Genomic DNA, 23,932 nt, shown 5'->3' with positions numbered 1-23,932 from the left:
CAGTTAAAGAGGTCTCAAACTGGGTTATTTCCGCAGTGTATTTTGGACCAAAGTTGTGTCAAACTGGATAATTTATGCTCTATGGATGGAGCCATGCACTCAGATACGTTTTTGTCCCTCAGGAGCGCCTTAAGTGGAAAGTAACGTCAGAACACGCTGACACGCGTCAAGCCTCGTTATACAGTACAGTACATTGTTCTCAGTGGAACCCGGAAGGAACGCGCGGGGAATTACCATATGAACCCACATCGCCTCAGCTCCTCCTCAGCCAATCGCTTTGGCGGATGCTCGGTGACGTCAAAGTTTGAGTGCCTGGTGGGAAGGAGGGTGCAAGAGAAAGCCCTTGGGGTCATCTGATTGGCGGAGAGGCCTGCCTGTCATGCTGCCCTATTGGCGAGGATGGTAGGATTAAGGTAAGAGGTGAGTTTGGCGGCGAAGAGAAACAGTCGCTGCTGTGGAAGCTTTGGAAGACGGACTGGGCAGGTGAGGTCTGCGCATGCGCCTACCACTAATACAGTGAAAGTGGGTTCTGTGCATGGTGCCATAGTTCCAGATTAAGGGACTGGGAAGGCATTTTGCACATGCTCAGCCCCACTCTTCTTTTGGGTTATCTTTGCATAATTGGTATTGTCTGTAATCAAGGAATGCCTGATTTGTTGCATGTCTGACTTGCTTGATCCTGAGGGGCTTTCTTGGCAAGTGTCTTAAAGGAGTGTTTGCCATGGCCATCCTTTGAGGCTGAGAGAATGTGATTTATGGCTAAGGCAGGATTCGAACCCTGGTCTCCAGAGTCCTAGGCCCAGAACACAGGGGCTCAATGCAAGGGCATCCTAGGAACTGTAGTTTCGTGAGGCATTTAGCCTTCTCTGTCAGAGAGCTCTGGTGTCACAGTAAAACTACAATTCCCAGGATTCCCTAACACTGAATCATAGGCGGGATACAAACCGCCGCTTTGCGGCGGTCCCCCGCCGGCGCTGTTTGCTCCGCGCGGGAGCCGCAGCAGCCAAACCGCGCGGCTCCCGCGCGGAGCAAAAAAGAAGCTCCAAAACGGAGCTTCTTTAAGCGGCGCCTCTATGACGTCGCGAGGCGCCAGGGGCGGACTCGCGACGTCATAGACGCCGCGACACGTGCAGACGCACAGCGTCCGATACGTAAATATGGCAGCCGCCGTGTGGAACGGCCGCCGCCATATTGTACGTACAGAATACGTACTAGGGTTAGGGGGGTGCGGAAGCACCGCCCCTTCCTAACCCTAGTACGTATTCATTACGTACTAAATGGCGGTGTGTAACCCGCCAAAGTCAAAGCGGTCTCAAAGTGGATTATTTTTGCCGTGTGTTTTGGACCCTAGTCCAATGCTCAGATCACTATGCCATCCTGGCTAATGTTTTTAGAGACTTATCTGAGGAGGCAGACCAAGGCTGCATCCACACTGCAGAAATAATCTAGTTTGACACCGCTATAAGTGCCACAGTTCAGTGTTGTGAGATCCAGGTGGTACCAGAGCTCTCTGACAGCGAAGGTCAGACATCTCACAAAACTACAAATCCCAGGATTCCATGGCACTGAGCCGTGGCAATTAAAACAGTGTCAAGCTGCATTGTTTCATCAGTTACATATATGCCACTTTTGAGTCTGTTGGCAGGAGAAAGGTGGGATATAAATGGAACGAATAAATAGAATAATTAAATAACATGGTTCTTTGCTTTCTTTCTTTTTTCCAGGAGGAATTGCACTTGCCACTCTTGGCCATTTGGCTTGCTTCTTCCTTGGCTGCCATGGGACTGGAAGCCAAGCCCCATGTCGTCTCCCACCCGTATTGGCCTCGAAATTTGGAGCTCCCGCACTACATCCCAAATGACCGACCCATGTGGCAGATCTTGGCTTTCCTCTTCTCAGTCTCAGGGGCCCTCCTGGTAGTGACTTGGTTGGCAGCCGGCTGGCGTTGCAAGACGGCGGCTTCTTGGGGAACCTGGCGCTCCTTGGCGGTCTGCTGGTTTGCCATCTGTGGCTTTATTCACGGTGTCATTGAAGGATGGTTTAGCCTCTACTACATGGAAATCCCTGGGGACCAATCCTTCCTCTCCCAGCTATGTAAGATGTAGTTGGATGTGTGTGCATGCATGCATGCAGAATCTGTGCCTTCTGCCTTTGGCCCTGGGAAATGGCGATAGACAGTGGTGCAATTGGGAACAGGTGTTTGTGTTGTGGGCACAGGGAGTTTGTTGGGCGTGCCTGTTTGGAATGGGGCCCTTAGACTCATGCAATAGGAGGGAGGGGATGTGTGAATTATTTGTGTCACAATAGAATGCTGTATGATTTGTGTTGCAATAGAATTCTGTCCCTTCAGAGGTGTGAACCTGGTCTTGTTAGATTGCTATCAGGACAGTCCTGGCTGGCACTGGTAAACAACTTGTGTTATAGCTTGGGGAGATTGGCCATTTGGGCTGGTTATTGTAGCCCGAAAAAAGTTACTTTCCCAAGCTTTTCCATGTGTATAGCATTCATAATGCTCATCTGTGTTTACACAGGGTTGCATTAGAAGGCCTTCTTGGTGGCTGCTCCCAGGGTTTGGAATTCCTTTCCAAGAGAGATTAGACTGGCACCCTCCCTGCTATCCTGACAGCAGGCCTTTGATAGCTCATTGCTCAGGTGGAAAGGGGCTTTTCAGAATGTCCTATACATATGGGTTTGCTATTTTTTAAAGCTCTCCCTTTTAAACTACTTTTAATTATATTGTTAGTTTAATTATATATTAAACTTCTTGCCCCATTAAACTTTTGCTTCATAGCTTAGCTTCTATTTACCTTTTAAAAAAATTGAAGCCTACACTCTGGGCCAAATGATGGTCCAATGGGCAGTGGTTGGCATGGCTAGAATCCAGATAAAACCAGCTTTAGACCCAAGTCTAAACAAGAAACTCATTTATAATTCATATATACTTTATACACATAGCCTGAAAGTCATTTTATACACAATATTTTTAATAATTTTGTACATGAAACAAAGTTTGTGTGCATTAAACCATCAGAAAGCAAAGGTAGTCCCTATCACAGCCACCCATGTGAACAATTTTGGAGTCTTTTGGATTTTAGAATTCTGGATAAGAGAGACTTAAGCTGTGACAGTATTGTATATAGAACGGTCCAAAGGTTGTTTCAATACTGAGTCTGTGCTATGTTCTTTTCCACCTCATGCTCAAGATAGTTCGGTCTTCACCAAATCAGCATGTGACATTGTTCACTAATACAGTATCTGACTTGCTGCAGATTTTAGAGAACCTTAATTTTTTTTTAAGAGATGAAGGTTTTTAGCCCTTGTGGTTTAAGCTGCATGTACCAAAGTTCATTGTGATAAGAGAGTGGAGTTTTCGCTGGCTTTATGGTATACCTTAGTGGAGAATGGAGCCTTTTCTGGCTTTATGGCATATCTTGTATACCTCTATACTTGGGTATCATTACTTACACCTGTTCCTCTGACCACGATGTCACTAGCTGCCCTGCAAAGGAGATACTCTTTGTCTGTATGTTTGAAATGTACTGTATTATTTGAAGAAGGTAACAAGTACATTGAGAGCAATAATGACTTCTGCAGAGATGTAATTTGCTTAATTGTTTTTTTTTGGTGCTGATCTAGGATTTTTGGAGTTCACAATATGAACAGTTATCGTTAGTTGTTGTTTTCTTTCTTGGAAGTAAAATGTATGTTTAAATTGGTACTGGTTAATATTCATTACTAATGAAGCAAAAAAAGTAGATCAGTTAACAAACTGCTGTGTATCCCAGTTTACTGCAACCAATGCTTCAACCTTGTTTTTCTTCTCTCATTATATTATAGGGAAAGAATATGCCAAAGGTGACAGCAGATATGTCATGTAAGTTTTGACTTTGAAGTGGTGGAGTGAGGGCTTACTTTTATCTTTGTCTCATGATGGAACAAGTTTTACTGTAGTCCTCAGCAGTCCAGCCCAGTAGTGTGTGTGCAGGCCGTATGGGGTGACACCAGGTCAACTCCCCACTTCCTGCTGATGCTACTCCGGTCTGCGCAGGGGCTTTTGGGGCCTGACCGGATTCCCTCAGCTCCGTGCCAGCTTCCCTGCGGCCTACCTGGCTGCTTTCAAGGCCACGCTGGTTCTCCCCAGCCCCAGGCCAGCTCCCCTTGGCACCATCCAGCCACTTTCGGGGCTCTGCAAGCTTCTTTGGACCCTGCCCAGCTGTTTTCGGAGCTGTTCTAGCTCTCCCCAGCTCCATGCCGGCTTCCCTTGGCCCCACCTGGCTGCTTTGAAGCCGCACTGGCTCTCTCCAGCCCCGCAATGAGCCACAAGGGGCCCGCTCCAGCCCTCACAGGTACTCCCATGCACCCCCATCCTGGAAACCCTACCGGAAGTCCAGGACCGGAAACCCCACCTCTCCTGAAGCCCTGCCCCATGCACCGGGTTTTACCCAGTGTGGGAAAGCCACTGGTCCAGCCCTGAATATTTTTAAAATGAAAGATGTAGCAGTTTAACAGTAATATAAATCCATTACAGAGCCATTCTTAATATCTGTAGTTAATGTTAATTCCTCTCTTGTTTCACTATTTTTCAAAATGATTCAATATGAGCATAGATAAAACACAGGCCTTATGTTCCCTCCTTTTTTTACTATTTCTCAAGAGAATCTTGATAATTGTTGCATTAGTAACTCTGGGGGATTGGAAACTTTTAAAACATTTGTTATAGCATAAGTGTTCGCGGACTCATTTCGAGTTCATGAAATGCACTGAAGTGATATCATGAGTTGTCAGGTATGTATAAGTGCACAGGTATCAAGGAGGAGTTAGAAAGATAACAGTAAGTCATAAACGGAGCTTGGAAAAGTTGGTTTTGAACTATATCTCCTCAGACCCCAGAAGTGAATAGTTAACAGCTATTTAAATTTACAGCGCTTTATAAATAAAAGTTAATAATAATAATAATTAACATTTCCAAGGTCTGGAAAGCAAAGGTTGTGCCTGTTCCTTGAGATGTCAGATTTGGCTGCGGTGACACATGCCTCGATTATATCCTGTTTGGATTACTGTAACAAACTCTTCTTGGGGCTACCTTTGGAAACTGTTCAGAAACTTCAGCAGATCCAAAGTGCTCTGACCAGAATGTTGACCAGGGCAAGTTACAGAGAGCATGTAACTCCCATATTAAAACAGCTTATTTGGCCACCAGTTCATTTCCGGGCACAATTCATAGTACTGATCATGACTTGTGAAGCCCTATGTGTCATAGGTCCAGGCCATCTGAAAGACTGTTTTCTCCCCATATGAACCTGCCAGAGCTCTAAGATCTACAGGGGAAGGCTTTCTCTCAGGCCTGCCACCATCGCAGGCTCACTTGGTGAGAACACAAGAGAGGGCCTTCTCAGTGGCTGCTCCCACCCTCTGAAATGCTAGGCTGGGTCCCACCTATTTTCCTTTCACCAACTGGTAAATACTTTTCTGTTTAAGCAGGGTTTGCATGTCTTTTAAATTATTTTATACTGTTTTATGTGGTGATTTTAATTGTTTTTTTTTAATTATTGTGAATATTTTTTAACTGACTCATTCTTTGACAGAGGTGGCCTACAAATGAAATGAAATGAAATGAATCATAGAATCATAGATTTCAGATACTTCTGAGTCCTTAAGTGATTTCCATTCCACCTTTTTTCTCCGCAGAGCGGACAATTTCACAGTTTGCATGGAAACAATCACAGCCTTTGCTTGGGGCCCTCTCAGCCTCTGGACAGTGCTAGCTTTTCTTTCAGGCCAGTCTCACCGATTTGTGCTGCAGCTGGTGGTGTCATTAGGTATGTACATGAGGCAAATACAAGGGCAAATCCTTACATTCCCCAACTTGTTAGACTCATCTAAATGGCCTCTTAAAACAGAATTTTAAGCATGTATTCTGCTCAAGTAGAATATTAAAATGTGGCTATATGTCCCATATATTTCTGGCAGCCATAACCCCAGCCCTTCGTTTCTTTTTAAGTTCTATCCTTAATCTTCCTCCTCTATAAAATTCCCCATTGTCTTACTCCCCTATTTTTTCCTCATCAGAAAACTTGATTTTTAACACCTTCCCTCCCATATTGTCTGCTTGCTCGCCTCCCCTCCTTTCATAGCAGATTTGTGAATTGTTGCATAAGACAGAGAGATAAGAACCATGAGTGGATTGTGCTTCCTGTTCTTCACTGTTGGTTCAAATGCTCAAATTGCTGCACAATGAACTTTGCAAATGAGTAGAAAAAATCTAATCCATAATTTCCCAGGTGGCTCCATTTGTTGTTTGTATGCACTGAAGGCAAAGTGAGGACTTTCCTATTAATTGTAGAGGGCATTACAACTCAGTGGAGGCAATGCTAGCTGGGTGTTTCTGGAGGTTTTAATCCCCCAAATAACTTCTCTAAACTTTGCTTTTTTTCTTGCATGTGTGCTTATTCTTGTATGAATGTAATTCATTAGTGTTTGTGTTACAGATTCCTTACAGAAAGGGATTCTGTGATATCTGTTTTTTAGGAGAAATGGAGTTGAGCTACTTTCTTACATGTGCTCACAAAGTCTTTTGAAAACACTTTTTAAAATTATTTTTACACCCTGCCCCTCACCAACACGTACCTCATTGCAGTTCTTTCTTGCTTTAGACTCATACTCTATCCTTTTTGTTCAACTCTTAAGTGATGATTTTTTTCCCTATCCTTATCACAGGCCAGCTGTATGGAGATATTCTCTATTTCTACACAGAGTATCGGGACGGTTTCAGCCACAGCGAGATGTGGCACCCAATTTATTTCTGGTTTTATTTTGTCTTCATGAATTCACTGTGGATTGTCATTCCCTCTGTTCTCATTTTGGATGCCTGGAAACATCTTAGCGCTTCCCAGAGGATAATGGATGCTGGCAAGTTCAAGAAGCACTGACCACCCTCCACAATGGGGTCAGAACAGACCATTAGTCCATTTGGGCAGTATTGAATTCTTTCAGAGGGTTGGATAGCTGCATCCTGTTCCATGTCTAGGTTTGTCTCCTTCCTTTCCCTCCTCAGCTCCTCGAGGGTCCTTTGCCAACTTCTAAATAGACCCAGTTGTGGGGAACAGCACCATCCATGGCCATTATTCGCCACTGATGTCTTAAGAGGTAGTCCAAACACAGGGATGGGCAACTGTGGCTCTCCAGATAATTGTTGGATTACAGTACATTTCCAGATTACATTGTGGGTTGATCAGACATGTTTTTGAGCCATATCATGCCATGATGTTATAGAATCTTAGTCCTGCTATTGCCTCAGTCTACTCTCTTCTGTTGCTGTTCTCCTGTGGAAGATAATTTGGAAACTGTTTTTTTTATTAACACAGAAATAAGCATTGATGACCTCCTTTCCTGCTTATGCTGTGCTATGATTTCCTGTGCAAAAGTTCACTTGTGCTTTTATGCTGATTTTGGGTGTGCTATGGGTATGTTTTAGGTGCCCTTTGCTTACCAGTGATCAGAGAGAAGACGGGGTGGAAACCAAGAAAGGAAAACTTGGCTCACTGTCTCCTCCACCTTGCCTCCTTTTGCCAGCAGAGTAGTCTAGTTCTTAAGTCTTTTTGTCTTTCTCCAACACACACACAGGTTCAGACTTGATTAATTAATTGATGGCAGGTTAATTGCTGCTTTAGATGATGGCTGTCATCTTCCAGTGATAAATCTATCCCAAATCATGAAGTTCTTTCCCTCCACAAGGAAAAAAAAGACTTTCAAATGTAAGACTGCTTTTATTTTATATTTGAGTGTATGTGTGCATGTGAACACACACACACACACACACACACACACACGTGTGTGTGTGTGTGTGCGTGCGCGCCAATCTAGGAAAAGGGATGGTACTGGGGGGCAGTTCTAAATGCTGTGTCTGATAAAGTTTAGTAACAATCACAGCTATGGTGCTGGAAAGATTACAAAGGTGTGATAGGGAAGAGTAGACTCCCAACTGCATAGTGCTTTTGAAAATGTTATTTTAGTAGGAGAAGAGACTAGTGCAATAAGGACCTTTGTTGCCTCACTAGAAAGGTTGAACAAATACGAAACCTCAAACCTATTCTTAATACCTCAAACCCAGGATCAATAAAACAACATTTTTAGGTCATGGCGGCCCTCCAGATGTTGTTGGACTGAAACTGACATCAGCTCTGTCCCACAGAGCTAACAGCGAAGGCTCATGGAGGTTAACAGTCCAATATCACTTGGACACACACCCATTGACCCCACTCCAAGGGTGCAATCCTGGGAGTAAGCCCCTTTGGACTTCCTAGGTCTTCTGAGTAAAGCATACAGTATGATTGTTTTTGTGAAACAACCCTTGCAGTCCAATCCTGAGCTCAAAAAGTGGTGATTTGTAGGCTGCATATGAGGTCCTGTTTCTTTCCTAGTTCTAGAGCTATGACTTTAAGATGGGTTGGGGTATGTTGTATATAATCTTCATAGCACTATTGTTTAACAGAGACCTGTGCTATGGACTTAACATAGGAAGCATTCCCTATACCACCTCCTCCCAGATTTAAACTCAAATCAGGAGACAGAACACCACTCCATCATCTCAGTGGATGTGTGCATTACTCTAGCCTTCTGTCAATGGAAGTTCAGTCTTGCAGCCGTTTCTTTCACTCCAAGGAAGAAATCTGTCATCTGCTTGGGGCCAAGACTCTTTGGCAGTTGAACTCAGCATATGCTTTTTAGGAATGGAAATAGCTGAGATGAGCAACAAAAATGGCACAGCAGACCTGGATGGCTCAATTCTACTCACCAGGAACTGTGAGGGCCCCTTAGATAATGGTGTGGTCAAGGTGCTTAGCCACAAAATGTTTTATCGGCAACACAAAATCTGCCATCAAAAATATAGAGCTGAAGTATGTTTCTATATCTCTTCCCATTCTCCAGTAGTGCAGTTCAGTCCCACAAATCATCACTCACAATTTCAAAATAAGTGACTTGAATAGTTCTTTATGTGGAAATTAAATCATTTTTTAACAAAAATAAACCATGTCCAACTGCTTATTTGTCTGTTTGTGTGTACATGTTGGGTTGAGAAACATTAAGGAGGCAGAAAATGTTTATGTAGTGGCCCACTTCACCCAGAGTTCCCTGGGATACTGCTCCCACTAATAGTTTAGTGTTTCCACAACTGCTTTGAATGGTTAGTGTAACTATTGGAAAAAATGTACAGTGCGCCTGTGGTATCTGCTGAGATTTAAATCCAGGATCCTCCATGGACGCCAGAATCTGTGGATGTTCAATTCCTATTATATACAATGGCATAATAAAATGGGATCCCTTATATATAAAATGGCAAAATCAAGGTTTCCTTATGAGATTTTGTTTTGGGGGAGGAGGGGGGGATTTTCAAGCCATGGATGATGGAGACCATGTATGGAGAATCTGGATACTGAGTGCTGACTACCCAAGCTTTTGTTCTGGTTGTATAACATATCTAGCTCTGTGAGGCTGAGAGCCCCAATCATACTTATGTATAATAATAATCCATGGTTAAAAAAGTGTCAGGAAATAGCCCTGCCCACAAAATTGATGTACAAATTTACAAAGGAAGCCTTGGCTGCATTTTGTTGTTTGATGTCAAGTTGGCATTGGCTTATGTAATGGCTCTGTGAGTGACAAACCTTGAAGATTGCCCTGCTGTGAACTTTTCAGACTTGTGGTCATGGCTTCCTTGAGTGATGCTGCCGCTGCCACAACGCAGAATTAATGCAGCTTGACACTGCTTTAACTGCCATAGCTCCATCCTATGGGGTTCTGGGATTTGTAGTTTGTATGGCACCAGAAGGCTTTGAAAACAACAGATCCTAGAGATCCATGGCATTGAGCCATGGCAGTTAAAGTGATGTCAAACTACATTAATTCTGTAGTCTAGATGCAACCTGTGTCTGTCCTGGTGGCTTTTAGCATACACTTATTAAAAGCATCCCTTCCTCATTTAAATAAAGGAAACCCTGAAATAGATTCATGGGTCCAACACACACTGCAGAAATAATCCAGATTGTGACTGCTTTAACTGTCCTGGCTCAGTGCTAGGGAATCCTGGGAATTGTAGTTTGTTGTGTTTACAGAGCTCTTGACAGAAAATGTCCCACATAACTACAGTTCCCAGAACTCCCTAGCATTGAGCCAGCAGGGCAGTTGGAGCGGTCTCAGACTGGATTGTTTCTGCAGTGTGTTTTGGACCAGGGGCACCATAAACCGGACCCACAACAAAGCTACTGCAGTGAATGTGTTTAAAGTGATCATTTTAAGAGGAAATTCGTGAGATAATTCAAGCCTGGCCAATAGGATGATTACAGCACTGTGTCAACTGTGTCCTGCTGCACTCATCCAGGGCCCCATGGGGCTGAGGAGGCCGTCTCCTTCATTAGGGCAGTTAGATTGCCCCCTTCCCCTTTCTATGGTTGTTTTGCACTCTTGAAAGCGTCCGAGCAAGTCACCAAGTCCAAGGAGCGTACTCCAGTGCGGATGGAACCTGAGCCCGTTGGCTGCAAGGCTTTCTCAGCGGAGGGAGAGAGGGCCCTTGCTTCTGGTGGGGCTTGTCACCAGGCATTGTGACGTCAGAGAGTGACGTCAGCGACGCGGCCTCTTCTTTTCCTACTCCAAGGGCGCCTTTGCGCGCGCGGCGTTGTGACGTCACTGCTAGGAGGGCCGCCGCAGTGATTCAAAGCAGGGGCAAAGCGCAATCAATGAAAGTTTCTCTTCCGTTTCCGTATAATAACCCGGATGTGATTGTTCCCCTTCCCCAAACAATAAACTCCTTTCCTGATTGGCGGGGCCTTTCGTCCTCCTTTTATTATCGCCTTTTCTCCCCTCCTCCTTTCCCGCTTCAAACCCCGGAAACGTTATTTTTTTTTAAATCTCGTTCGAACGACGACGGTCGAACAACGGAGTCACTTGGGGATGACGTCATAGACAAGCGACGCGCCGGCCGGAGATCACGTGACTCCCCCTGAACTGAGGCCGTGACACCACAGCGAGCGCGCTTGTGTGTGGGCGTGGTCTGGTGACGTAGGGGTGGGCGGGGCCTACAACGGCCTCCCGGCCTGAGGCTCCCGAGAGCGAAGCTGGAGGGGGGCAGGGATGGCGGCGGCCGTGGCCCCCTCGGCAGCAACACCGACCGCAGCGTCTCCAGGAGGGAGCGGGGCTGGCCTTGGGACCGGAGCAGGGAGCCAGGAGGAAGAAGAGCACGAAGTGGTCCGCGTGAGGGTCAAGGTGAGCCCCGGGTCCAAGCGGGGAGGTCAGAGGTCAAGGGGCGGCCATGTTCTCCTGCAGGGTCAAAGGTCAGGGCGGGGTGGGTGGCGAAGAGTCCATAGGACCCTAGAGTTGGAAGAGACCCCCAAAGGAAAGGCCTTCCTTCCAGTCCAACCCCCTTCTGCCGTGCTGGAACTCACAATCAAAGCACCCCTGACAGATGGCCCTCCAGCCTCTGCTTAAAGACCTCCAAAGGTGATGGGTCCAGGAAAGGAGGCAGCCTCACTCTGGCAATGGGAAATGGGCAGGCATTTGTGAGTGGCTAGGTTTTTGCGGGAGGAGAGTGCTGAGGATCCCACCGACAACCAAAAGGACAAATAATAATAATAACAACAATAATAATGATTTATTTATAGCCTGCCTGATCACAAGGAATCTGGGCGGGTTACAGCAATAAAAATACAGAGAATACAATAAAATAAAAGAGAGTGGCATCAGTCACAGGATTCACAGCCAGAACAGGCCCCAGAGCAGGTCAAGCCAGAGACCTCCCTGCAAGGAGCCAAGATGACCAAACTGAGGCTGCCCTGCTTCAGACACATCATGAGAAGGGAGGACTCCTTGGGAAAGACAGTAATGCTGGGGAAGGTGGAGGAAGAGAGGGAGGCCACAGCCCAGAGGGAGGATGGACTCTATTAAAAAGACCACCAATGTGAGTTTGCAGGAGCTGGGAAGAGGAGTAGAGGACAGGGGGGCCTGGAGATGTTTCATCCATAGGGTTGCCATGCATCGAGATCAACTCAAGGGCAGTTAACAACAACATCAAGGTTTCTTTTAGCACATTTCCCAGTGGAAGAGGGGCACTTTTGACTTCCGGCGACCCTAAGGCGAACCTGTCACTGGCAAGTTTCTTGGTAGCCTTCCCCTGAGGCTGAGAGAGAGTGACTTGCCCAGGGTCACCCAGTGGGTTTCCATGGCTGAGCTGGGATTACAACCCTTTTCTTCAGCACTCAGACGACAGGCCCTTATTATCTGCTGGGGTTTGGTTCCAGGACTCCCCCTGTGGATACCAAAATCTGTGCGTGGTCAAGTCCCACTAAATATAATGGCATAGTAAAATTGTGCCCTGTATATAAAATGGAAAGATCAAAGTTTGATATTTGGGATTTATGCTTTTTTAAAAAAAATATTTCAAGTCTTGGATGCTTGAATCCTTGGATAAAAAATATCTGTGGATAAGGAGGGCTGACTGTATTTTAGCCAGAGTTTTTGATTTAGGTCCAAAATACACTACAGAAGTAATCCAGTTTAAGACCACTTTAACTGCCATGGCTGAGCATTAGGGAATCCTGAGAACTGTAGTTTATTGTGCCTCCCGAGCTATCTGCCAGAGAAGGCTGAATGTTTCACAAAACTACAGTTCCCAGAATTCCCTAGCATTGAGGCAGGATAGGTAAAGTGGTCTCAAACTGAATTATTTCTGCAGTGTGTTTTGGACCATAGATACACAGAATTACCGTTATGCTTTGCTGCAGTTCTGTGCTCCTGTCTAAATAAGTTTCAGTCAATTAAGGACCGTATTCCCAGGTAAATGCAGACAGAATTCCAGCCCCTTTTGAAGAGAGTAATAGCAACAGTGAATTGCAATGAGTATAATCTGTCTTGGCAAGTTCTCTTCAGATTTTCAAGTATAGGTCAACAGTGCTGTCCAGAGTCCAGTCCTATTAGTTGTTGGGCCGGTTGGTGGCAGCATTGCCCTCAAAATGGGAATGGGGGGGACTCTCTGGGCTTTTGGCCTTAGTGGAAGACCATGGCAGATTTACCCCCCTGAATGAATCTTACCAAGGAAACCTTGTGATAGGGTTGCCAGAAATCAGACATTAGCTGAATGCAACGAAGACAACCAATGAATGGGTCAGGATGAGTAGAGGGAAAGTGGTGGGCCACTTGATGTAAACCTCTCTCCATTCTGGTCACATGTTCTCAGCCTCAACAATAACAAACATTATTGGGTTAGGGTGCTTTCCTAGAATTTCAGGGCTCATCATGTCAGTGTATTTTTTACATATGCCATGATTGGAAGACTGCTTCTCTTAGTTTGTAGTTGTTATCTGCCTCCAAGTTGACCTCAACTCATACCAACTCTGTGGATGAGACACCTCCAAAAATCCCTATCCTCCACTTCCTTGCCCAGGTCCTGTAAGCCCTTGCCCATAACCCCTCTGATTGAGTCAATCCATCTGACATATGGTATTCCTCTCCTCCTTTCTGTGAGAGAAATCACAATAGACAATGTTTGTTAGAGAGCCATCTTGAGGTAGTGGTTTGAGTGTTGGACTGTGACTCTGGAGAACAGGATTTGAATCCTCACTAGGCCATGGAAACCTACTTGGGCAAATCACACTCCCTCAGCCTCAGATAAAGACAAAGACAAACCCCCTCTGAATAAATCTTGCCAAGAAAATCCCATGATATGTTGGCCATAAAGTGCCATAAGTTGGAAATGATTTGAAGACCTACAACAACAACCATGTTCCTATTTTGTATCAGACCAATTTGATGGCTTTGCTCTACTCAACAGTGTTGGTCCAGCAGTCTGATCTAAAACTGTTAAGAACTACATTCATCTAAATTTGGATGGTGCCTCTTTCCTAATAAAGCATGCTTAGAGCTGCAGCAAGCTGGAATCCTTCCTTGAAAGTATTGATCCGAACAGCTAGGCCAAAATAAAGCTGCTTCAGGTCACTTTGGAAGTGTGCTGTTTAAATGACACACGCATCTTAAGTGGCCAGAAGCTGTGCCAAAGCCACACTCCAGTCCTAAGGACCGGAGCACAGCTTTAGCGCAGCTTCTGGCCTCTTAGGATGCATTCATAATTTAAACAGCATACCTCCAAAGTGATCCTTAGCAGCTTTATTTTGGCCTGTCTTTTCAGGCCCTGCATCCATTGACATTATGGGATTTCCAATCATGTTTAGGAGTTTAGGTAGTACTGTCAGTTTTGGAACTGTTTCATGCCAATGCTTATGATAAGGCGGCAGCTGTTTTATTTGTTCCTCTTCATTATTGACATGTCTCCTTTATGTATTATTGCAATAACCAATAGAGCCATTGATTATTCCACTCTATAGGTTAAATATGAAACTGAATTTTCTTTAACTACATGGAACCCATTTCTGAAGGCATGAACTGTAGTCTGTAAAGTGGTGGTTCTCAAATATGGTTCTCCAGATATTTTGGACTTCGGTTTCCACAATTCCTGACCATTGACCTTGTTGTCTGAGAGTTAAAGTCCAAAATGTGGACAGCAAGAGTTTGGGAGCTACTACTATAAAGCAGTAATGTATCTTTGCTATATGCATAGTATTTTAAAGAGGTGTTGGGAATGTGCAGCCATCTAGTTACTGCTAGAGTGCAAATTTCATCAGCACTAATCAACATAGCCAAGTTGTATTGTTGACCACAACAATACAACACAACAATCTGCCATCACAGCAATACAACACAACTGCCACCACAACAATACAATTCAACAGTCTGGAGAATTGCATATTCCTTATCTTTTATTTTAAGGCCATCAAATTGGTCTGATACAAAATTAAGGGCAGCATAATTTCTAGGTGCTGGTATCTGCCATGCTAGAAAAGCAGTTCAGGGTAAGTTGCAGGTGTTGGGAGTCTAGCCTTTGCCCTCCATTTTTTTCCAATAGGAAAATGAAGATGCAAGTGTTGGAAAAGGATTCTCTGCCTGTTCAGCATAAGGAGTGTGGTGTATCTATTGTTTGCAGGCTATGGGGACTGTTTGGATGGAGTTGGTTCTCTAATCCTGCTTATTCTCTGTGTAATTTTTGCAGAAATGCGAAGGCTTCTTGCAGCCTGAATTTCGTACTTTTGCTGTGGATCCACAGATCACCTCGCTGGACGTTTTGCAGCACATCCTTATCAGGGCCTTTGACCTCAATGGGTATGTCCTGGAATGATAATGCACTGATGTGGGGAGGATGGAAACTGGCAGAAGTGATTTTTAGCACCCATGCTCTTTTTTTCATCTACAGAAAGTAAGCCTCACCACTGCAGGTCAGTGATGGTGGTGCTGAGAGCCAGGTGCCCTGTTTTAATGTATGGGCAGGGAATGAAAACTCATAGCAGGCAAAGACCTTTTTACCCAGCTTTGCCTTCAGGTTACTAAGTGGGTAAATGGAGATGCTGGACTTTCAGTCTTCCAATGTTTTTATGAATCTGGCATTTTAAAATTGTTGTCATAAATGCATGTTTTGTTGTATTTTATTTTAATTTACCATGTTTTACTGAAACACTACCTTGCACCCCAGTTGTGAGAGAAAAGTGGTTGATATCTACTGCCGATACTCGATTATAAATTGACCTCATGTATATGCTGAGGGCAGATTTAGGGGCCAGATTTATGGATTTGAATATGATCCGAGGTTAAGTCAAAGGTAACGCTTAGAGGCATGTATTAAAGGATGTAAAGGACAAAATAAAGGGAAACAATGCCAACAAACTTATAAAATTCTGGCAGGCTTAACTATTTGTTTTCACCCTAAAGGCAAGACGGATGAGGCAAGAACAGTGGTATATTGTGGCTGTGCAATGTGTGTGGGAGATGGCCAGATATTTAAGAATATTTTTTAATTTATTTTGTTTCTGTCCTGCTTTTCTCCCAGGAAGGGATCCAAGGCAACTTACAAGATAATGGTGACTACGTTAACAGTGATTATAGCCTTTAATGTGCTAACTTTGCCTGATTTTAACCCAGAAAAGCTGACAAAGATATACAAATACCTTATTGAGATCCTCAAAAGCCCAATTCCTCTCAGTTCTCCTTTCAAGGAAAGTGCCAAAGAGCTGCCAGAGCCAATATTTTCCCTCCCAGGCATTCAAAAAGGCCAGAGGTGGCACCACAATGTAGAGTAGAAGGGACTGGTACTCCTTTAGGTGCTCCCAGGATGGATTAAGCTTTTGCCTTTTACCACTCTATTCAGTGAAGGAGGTGGTTCCTTTTTTGATAAGAGTTAAAGTACAGTACTTATGTTGACCTTAGTTTTTTGGGTCAATTTTTGGACTAAAATGTATAGACTTATATACAAAGATATAACCATGGTAGTTTGAAAAATTAGTATGCAAAAGGATCTTGCAGCACTTTTGAGTCTAACTGAAAGACAGAAGTTGGTAGCATGAGCTTTCTTGACTTGAGCGTACTTCCTCAGATGCATTTGATCATTTGATGCACCTGAGGAAGTAGGTTCAAGTCAGGAAAGCTCATGCTACCCACTTCTATGTTTCAGTTAGTCTCAAAGGTGTTGCAAGATCCCTATTCATAATGAGTACATACAGTATATCTATATTATCTATCTTACACACACACATATATGGAAGTATCTTGCGTTCTATTCCTGGTTGTAATATCACAACTTATGTCAGCTATCAGTTGCTCCCATCTTCAAATGAGAGTGTACCATACTGAGAGGGTGTATCACTGTCATTGATAAGGAAGGCCTTCTGGAGTTGGAAAGTATAACATGGGTCATTACCTTCCAGTACTTGAGCAGTCTATTTTAACAATTTATAAACAGTTTTTCTTTCCTTGTCCAAGTCATAATTTTAAATGTGGATATCTTATTGTGATAAGAAGGTGACTAAGGTGGAACTCTGAATATTATAGTAAAGTGCATCACTAGTCTGGTTAGGATTATGCCCAGTTAAGTCATACTTGGAGTTATGTAGCCTCCCACGTCATGTAGCTCCTTTCTTTGTAGGCAGCAGAGGGCTGTTAACCCTGACCACCACTTCTACCTAACAGATCTGGTTTTGGTGTGGGCAGCAACATGCATATTTCATGTACGGTTTTGGATGGCAAAGGCATTGTTTCTTCCAGAGGAATTCATTTTCCACATGTGCTGAAAGAAGCTTGTATTCAGCACATGTATTTGCATAATGTGGTTTTTACACCAAAGGAATTACCATGTAGTTTCCATGCTGCAAAAGAGGGCTGTTCTAGAACAGTGCGGTTGGAGTATAAAGGTAGAGGAACAAAGTCCCATCATAGAGGTTCTGTGTGGACAGCTACTAAGTGTGAGATTTGTTTCTTTTTATTTAAAGAAGTAAAAAAATGTAGCAGTTAGTATCCACTAGTTTGTTTCCTTCCTTTCCTGCTTAGAGCCCTCCATGCTGCCCCAAAACCTGCTTCAAAGCCTTTTGGTCCACAGAGGATTACTGGGGGCAGAGGATCTTCCAGCACTACTTTCTTGGTTCCAGTAACAGAAAGCAAAGAGGACTAGTTACATCCACTAAAAGGGATCTCGAGAAGAATCAAAGTCTTGAGGTGTTAAGAAAGGCGATTTTATTCTTGCAATTAGCCCAATGAGTTTTGGCCTAGTAATATTTAATACCTTCCTTCAGAAGCTGATAAAAGAAAGAAAAGGGACAGTATACATAAACAGGAAAAGTTATAACTAACTACAATTTATTTATAATATCAGTTTTGTGTATGTATAGGTCAACAGGAATTTTAAAAATTGAGAAATTTTGTAAAATTACATGCATCTTGGTGCAAGATATATGTATGCAAAATGGATATTGCAACTTGTCTCCTGTTACAATTTGTATTGTTTATGTATTGTCCCTTTTCTTTCTTTTATATTTTATCAGCCTTTGAAAAAGACCATTAAATACCATTAGGCTGAAATACATTAGGTTTATTGCTAGAAAGGAATGATATTTTTCAATGCCCTGAAACTTTGTCTCTTTACATCCCTTCCAGTGACAGAAGCAGCTTCATTGGTGGAATGAGCTCACCCATAATGCAAGCATGTCTCTTTTTGCCTACCTCAGGAAGAAGAATTTTGCCATCAGCTATCTGGGCCGAGATAAGCAGGGCCAAGAAGCCTATTTATCATTGCTGTCAGACTGGGACCTGGGCATGGCCTTTGCTGGAGCCTCCAAGCCTTACTTGCAGCTCAAGATAGACATCAAGCCTTCAGAGGACAGTGAGTAATCTATAGTTTGAGCAAGAGAGCCAAGAGTCCTAATTCCACTTGCACCTCTTGTTCCCCTCTTATATGATTAATAAATTCTCTCTTGGTTCCTTTTGCTGGGGACATAGGCAAGGAATCAATTTCCTTGTCTTCTTCACCGTATTCCTTTTCTTACGAGGAGGCTGGTTGGTGCTGTCAAAATGGGAAAGCATGAGTCACCTGAAGACTCATGGCTATAACAAGAATGTTAATTTGACTGAAGATTTGGGGGAAGAGGTCCTAATAATAATAATAATAATAATAATAATAATAGGATTTATTTATATGCCGCCCAATCACTGGGAATCCAAGCGGCTTTGAAGAGGAATTAAGTGTGTTTTGTCTGTGCATCCTGCCCACTTTTTTTTTAATGGCTGCCCTTTGCTGGTAACATACAGAGCCACAACTCTGATTAAAACTTCATGGATTTCCATTTTTGTGTGTCTGCTTTCAAGTCAGCTATTGACTTATGGCGACCCCACAAATTTCATAGTAGTAAGGATTACTACTAGTACTCAGAGGTGGCTTGGCCAGTTCCTTCCACGGAAATATAGGCTACAGCACCTGGCGTTCATTGGGGTCTCCCATCCGAGTACTAACCAGAGCTGACCTTGCCTGGCTTCCAAGATCAGATGGGATGTGGTGACTTTGGAATAGTTAAGGCCTGGATTACTGCAGCACAATTTTAGAATTTGGGTAATGAGTATAGAGAATTAAGCCTTCTAGAACAGCTTACAGTACTTTAAAAGTTTGACACCACTTTAACTGCCATGGCTAAGTGGTGTGGAATTCTGGAAAATATAGTTTCATGAGACAGAGTACTCTGGTGCCACAACAAACTACAAATCCAAGAATTCCATAGCACTGAGCCATGGCAATTAAAGTGGTGTCAAATTAGATTATTTCTGCAGTGCCTGTGTCTCTAGGCTATAAACATAAGCATGAAAACTGACAAGATCTCTAGTAGAAAAAACTATGTTTATTTTTTTCCTGTTGTAGAAGAATTATGCAACATCAGAAAATACGCTTAAAAGCATAATTTACAGGATTTACAAGATTTAGACATATTACAGAATTTGGGTTCCCTTCGTGCCAAATAAAAATGGGATGGGTGAAGGAGTATTACAAAGGCTTGATTTCCATATTTTTATCCTTTCTATTCCCACTTACTAAGGTGTAGTGGGATTTGACCCAATGAAAACATGGATGGGGGGGAGTTTTGAGGGATTTCCAGATGCTGGTTTTAAGAAATTGGCTCACATTACCATGTTCTCTTAGGCCCCCTGCTAGAAGACTGGGACATAATCAGCCCCAAGGATGTAATCAGTACCGACCTTCTGCTGGTGGAGAAGCGATCCCTGGCAGCAGCTGCCCTGCCTTTTACTCAGTCCATCATATCTCAGGTAGGAGTTCAAGGGATGAATTAATTCTGCTACCTTAGACTTTCTTGATATGCTACCACATAAACAAAAATCTAGTAAATACGGAACCCCTTGGGTAGAAATGGGTAGTGGGACACCAGCAGATCTGGCTATCATTTTTCCAGATTAACCGTACAGATCCCATTTCTCTTTGGTACATCATTTTAGATTCAAAATGCTCTGCCTCTTAAGCAATTGTAGCTAGTAGCTAGCTATGCTAGCAGACTTCAAGCCATGATGGAACCAGACAGATAAAACATGGAACTTTCTGAGAAGAGGTGCATGGTGTCTTATGTTCTTGCCTTTAATTGGGTCAGCACAGGTTGCTTGCTGACCTTGGCCTTCCTGTTTCTTGCCAGGTGGGCAGGACACTGTCAAAGGTCCAACAAGCTCTCAGCTGGTCCTATGGTGAGGACGTCAAGCCTTTCAAGCCCCCACTGAGCGATTCAGAGTTCCACACATTTCTGAACCATGAAGGGCAGCTGACTAGGCCTGCAGAACTGCGTCTCCGGATCTTCCATGGGGGTGTTGAGCCCTCACTGCGCAAGGTGAGAAGGGGAGCTCTGGAAGCCAGTGTTGTGTGATAGGTGGGAGATTTAGTGGGCAAGAGCAAGCCTTCTCCCCTGTTTCCACTCATCCTTTGCTTCTGCTTTGAGGTCTTTATAGTCTCCTGGTGGACTCCTTCCAGGCAGTGGTCTGAAATCTTTTGATTTAAGCAGTAGGGCTTTCTTCTTTAGCATGTCACGGTGGAGAAACCCCTTGCCAAAGTTGAATCCTTTTTCTTTCTCCTGCTGCAGGTGGTGTGGCGATACCTGCTCAATGTCTATCCTGATGGCTTGACAGGTCAGGAGCGCATGGATTACATGAAGCGGAAGACGCGGGAGTATGAGCAGCTGAAGGGGGAGTGGGAAGCCCGGGCCAGCCCCGAGGACCTGGATTTCATTCGTAGCAATGTACTGAAGGATGTGCTGCGAACAGATCGCACTCATCCGTATTATGCTGGCTCTGACGATAATCCCCACCTGACAGCCTTACATGACCTTCTGACCACCTATGCCGTGACACACCCACAGATCTCCTACTGTCAGGGTATGAGTGACATTGCCTCCCCCATCTTGGCTGTCATGGACAACGAGGCTCATGCCTTTATCTGCTTCTGTGGCATCATGAAGCGCCTTGAGGGCAACTTCCAGGTAGACGGGGAAGTCATGTCTGTCAAGTTCTCCCACCTCAAGCTTCTCCTCCGCCACTCCGACCCTGAGTTTTACTCCTACCTCCTCTCTCGTGGGGCTGACGACCTCTTCTTCTGCTACCGCTGGCTGCTGCTGGAGCTCAAGCGGGAGTTTGCCTTTGAGGATGCCTTACGCATGCTGGAGGTCACCTGGAGCTCCTTTCCTCCTGATCCCCCTGAAAAGGAAGTGGAGTTGTTGGGCCCACCAGCCAGGCCTGGAGACAGCAGCCAGCCAGTTCGAAGGAGGCACATGTTACGTCCTGCCTGCAGCTTTGAGGCAGCTGGGGATCAGCCCTCCCAGGGACCAGTTCCTGAAGAGAAAACACTAATGAAGCAGTCCAGCTTTGGCGAGTTCAAATATTACAGTGCTCGAAATGAGGATAGTTCAGAGGACGACCCCTCGCCCAGGTCTCAGCGCTCCGTGGAAGAGGATGATGACTGCAGTGGTGAGCATGACCCACTAATCCAGACAACAAATGTGGCCAAATCCTTTTCTGCTCCATCCCTCCGGGCCTTGACGCCCCCCTCTCGAGACTTGGCATCCTCCTCGACCGATGGCAATGAGGAAAGCCAGTTGGAGGAGGAGAAGGGGGACTCAGTGGTTCACGCCCCTTTGTCTCTCTCCTGTGGACCTCCTGCTCCTGCTGCCCCTACCCCTCCAGCAGCAGTCAGCCTTCCACCCCCCCAGGAGTTTGGCAAAGGCAACCCCTTTGTGCTCTTCCTGTGCCTTGCCATCCTCTTGGAGCATCGGGACCATATCATCAAGAACAATATGGACTACAATGAGTTGGCCATGCATTTTGATCGCTTGGTCCGTCGGCACAACCTGAACAAGATCCTTCACCGTGCCAAGGCCCTTTTTGCCAATTACCTGCAGTCTGAAGTATGGGACTCTGAGGAGGGCGATGAGGCAGCCGCTGAATCTCCAGCCTCATCATGACACCCCTTCCTTCTTTTCTCTCAGCATGTGGGGACTGGCTCCCTGCTGCCACTGTGGTGCAGACATCGATGTGGAAGTGTGACTGGCTGATGAGTAATCAGATTTAGTCTTTGCTCTTCAGTAAACTTTTGAGAAGGCAGTTGGACTGATGCACTCAATATATCATCTGAGTCCAACGTGCTCTGTTTCTAAACTATCTCTTTGTGCAAATACCTTGGCACAGATGTCCCATCTGTCTTCTGTGCCTCCTAACCTTCCAAGTGCTGATGATCTTCCTGGGAAGATCTCTCTTGGAGAAACCAGGTTCTGCCCTTTGGTAGTCATTCTCCCCCCTCTGTCCCTTGCTCTCCTATGCATTTTTCTGTGTCTCCGTTTACTTTATTTCAACAGTCCTGCTAGAACAACCTTCACTGACCCAGTGCCTTTCAGTAGTGTTGGACTTAGCTGCTATCCTAGGGATAGTGGGAGTTGTTTTCAACACATCTGGAGGGCTCCTGGTTGGAGACTGTTGCCACAGGATACTGGTTTGCTAAGTGACCAAGACTGATCCTTGACCCATTGGAAACCTTGGGTCTTTGGTTCTAGGTGGGTTCTCCAAAATCATTTTTAATTCTGAAACTTGATGTGACTTTGTTTCCTGCATAGAGTGATACTTGGCGAAAGCCAAGCACTTATGCCCTTTATCGAAAAGTTGCCTTTTATGCTGAGTTATTCAAATATTTTGATCTATGTTTGAGGGTTGGTTTGTTTTTTGAAAAAGCACTTTATTTTCTGTATTTGTTGTTTTTGTTCTAGTACTGCCTTTCTGTTTCTCTTTAAATTCACTTTTTAAAGAATGAAGCCACAGCCTTGGGAGGGAAGAACACACTGGATGTGTTTAAAAGCAGATTGGCAACACCCTAATGCCGTTACGGTGACTTGAGTTTTAAGCTGAATAGTTTTTCCTTTTATACAGGGCCATTTCTGGGGTCTTTTATAAACTGCTCAAGGGAAGTCAACTGTAGTAAAAGGGGGGTAAGGAGAATGGATGGATCTTAATGCCATAGTGCCCTTGTAGATCAGTTTGTGGGTAGGTAAACTGCTTGTGTCTGGCTTACATGCTTATTTCTAATTGGTGGTTTTCCCCTGCTCCCGCAGCTGACATATTGCTCAAGATTTGTTTGCTGTAGGATAGCCATCACCTGGCCAAGAGTGCCCTTTTCCCTTTAACTGGTCATTTCCTTTAGCGGGCCTCCCCTTTCAATTGTAGGTGCTTGGGCAGCTTGCCAAGTCTTAACAATGGCTTCTCTATGTGTTATTAGCTTACAGGGCAAGATCTCACTAGAAAATATAGCAAAACTTTTCATATAGGGAGAAGGAACTCACCTCCTGTCTAGAATTATGTGTTAATCTGATATCCAGCAGTAGCACTTGAAGATAGTGCATGGTAGTCAGCCCATTGACAGAAGAAAAAAACTTTGGCGGGTTACAGACCGCCATAAGGGACGTCCTCAGGACGTCCTAGGTTTAAAAAGGGGCGTCACTTCTTGACGCCCCCAAGCCTAATACGTCCTGAGGACGTACAAGATGGTGGCACCCCATCTACATGGGGGCCGCCATGATGGCGTCACGAATGCGCCGCCTCCAAATGAGGCGGCACGGACGTGACACCGTCGCGCCCTTTCGTGGGTGCAGAAAGGAGCTCAGAAACGGAGCTCCTTCTTGGTCTTGCGTCGCTGGTGCAGCCTTTAGATGGCTGCGCCCAGTGACGCAGAGGAGAAAGGGGCCAAGCGGCCTCTTTCTCCTCCTCCCCGCCACCGCGGGGTGTCCTTGGGGCTTGAAGCCCCAAGGACACCCCTTTCCAGGCCTCGGGGAAGTGGCCTTTTGCTGCTTCCCCGCGGCCTGCAAAGAGGCGGATCGGGGCCTCAGCAGCTGCTGCTCTGGCCGCTGAGGCCCCGATCCAGTGGGAAAAGGGGCGGGTGCAGGCCGCCGCTTTTTGGCGGTCTGTAACGCGCCTTTGATTCCTTGTACCTCCATTCCACCTGTTTTTGGCTTATACTGGAAGCCAAGTTGCATGCTGACCCAGTATT

The 23,932-nt window shown here is 44.9% G+C and overlaps 3 protein-coding genes across 9 annotated transcripts in view; 2 read left to right on the top strand and 1 right to left on the bottom strand.

The window, feature by feature from the left end:
• PORCN (porcupine O-acyltransferase) overlaps positions 1–252 on the bottom strand; it is a 29,956-nt gene extending 29,704 nt beyond the window's left edge. For all 5 annotated transcript variants that reach the window (XM_042455240.1, XM_042455244.1, XM_042455241.1 and 2 more), the window contains exon 1: positions 235–252. In XM_042455240.1, the coding sequence (XP_042311174.1) occupies positions 235–249 (15 nt within the window). In that variant the 5' untranslated portion in view covers positions 250–252. The remainder of the gene's footprint in view (positions 1–234) is intronic.
• Positions 253–288: 36 nt separating this feature from the next.
• On the top strand, positions 289–9,043 carry LOC121924117 (EBP cholestenol delta-isomerase). 2 transcript variants are annotated; one of them, XM_042455248.1, is made up of 5 exons: positions 289–413; positions 1,725–2,094; positions 3,838–3,874; positions 5,689–5,819; positions 6,718–9,043. In XM_042455248.1, the coding sequence occupies exons 2-5, from the start codon at positions 1,779–1,781 to the stop codon at positions 6,927–6,929; spliced, it is 696 nt and encodes a 231-aa protein (XP_042311182.1). In that variant the 5' UTR covers positions 289–413; positions 1,725–1,778; the 3' UTR covers positions 6,930–9,043. The 2 variants fall into 2 exon arrangements, with proteins under 2 accessions (XP_042311182.1, XP_042311181.1); XM_042455247.1 differs by having other exon boundaries at positions 380–483.
• A 2,010-nt stretch (positions 9,044–11,053) lies between these two features.
• On the top strand, positions 11,054–23,416 carry TBC1D25 (TBC1 domain family member 25). 2 transcript variants are annotated; one of them, XM_042455238.1, is made up of 6 exons: positions 11,054–11,259; positions 15,092–15,201; positions 18,090–18,244; positions 19,550–19,674; positions 20,052–20,240; positions 20,490–23,416. In XM_042455238.1, the coding sequence occupies exons 1-6, from the start codon at positions 11,128–11,130 to the stop codon at positions 21,861–21,863; spliced, it is 2,085 nt and encodes a 694-aa protein (XP_042311172.1). In that variant the 5' UTR covers positions 11,054–11,127; the 3' UTR covers positions 21,864–23,416. The 2 variants fall into 2 exon arrangements, with proteins under 2 accessions (XP_042311172.1, XP_042311173.1); XM_042455239.1 differs by having other exon boundaries at positions 11,242–11,259; positions 18,019–18,244.
• The last annotated feature ends 516 nt before the right edge of the window (positions 23,417–23,932 follow it).

This window comes from Sceloporus undulatus, chromosome 2 (assembly GCF_019175285.1).
Source record: "Sceloporus undulatus isolate JIND9_A2432 ecotype Alabama chromosome 2, SceUnd_v1.1, whole genome shotgun sequence".
Taxonomy (NCBI): Eukaryota; Metazoa; Chordata; class Lepidosauria; order Squamata; family Phrynosomatidae; genus Sceloporus; species Sceloporus undulatus.
The sequence above is the reverse complement of the archived record's forward strand: the minus strand, read 5'-3'. Positions and strand labels throughout refer to the sequence as shown.

What these genes read in the sequence shown, in the direction of transcription:
- LOC121924117 (XM_042455248.1), top strand. Translation starts at nt 1,779, where the DNA reads ATGGGACTGGAAGCCAAGCCCCATGTCGTCTCCCACCCGTATTGGCCT. An exon ending in ATCCTTCCTCTCCCAGCTAT is followed by an intron (nt 2,095 to 3,837) that starts GTAAGATGTAGT and finishes ATTATATTATAG; the next exon opens with GGAAAGAATATGCCAAAGGT. An exon ending in GGTGACAGCAGATATGTCAT is followed by an intron (nt 3,875 to 5,688) that starts GTAAGTTTTGAC and finishes TTTTCTCCGCAG; the next exon opens with AGCGGACAATTTCACAGTTT.
- TBC1D25 (XM_042455238.1), top strand. Translation starts at nt 11,128, where the DNA reads ATGGCGGCGGCCGTGGCCCCCTCGGCAGCAACACCGACCGCAGCGTCT. An exon ending in TGGTCCGCGTGAGGGTCAAG is followed by an intron (nt 11,260 to 15,091) that starts GTGAGCCCCGGG and finishes TAATTTTTGCAG; the next exon opens with AAATGCGAAGGCTTCTTGCA. An exon ending in CATCAAGCCTTCAGAGGACA is followed by an intron (nt 18,245 to 19,549) that starts GTGAGTAATCTA and finishes ATGTTCTCTTAG; the next exon opens with GCCCCCTGCTAGAAGACTGG.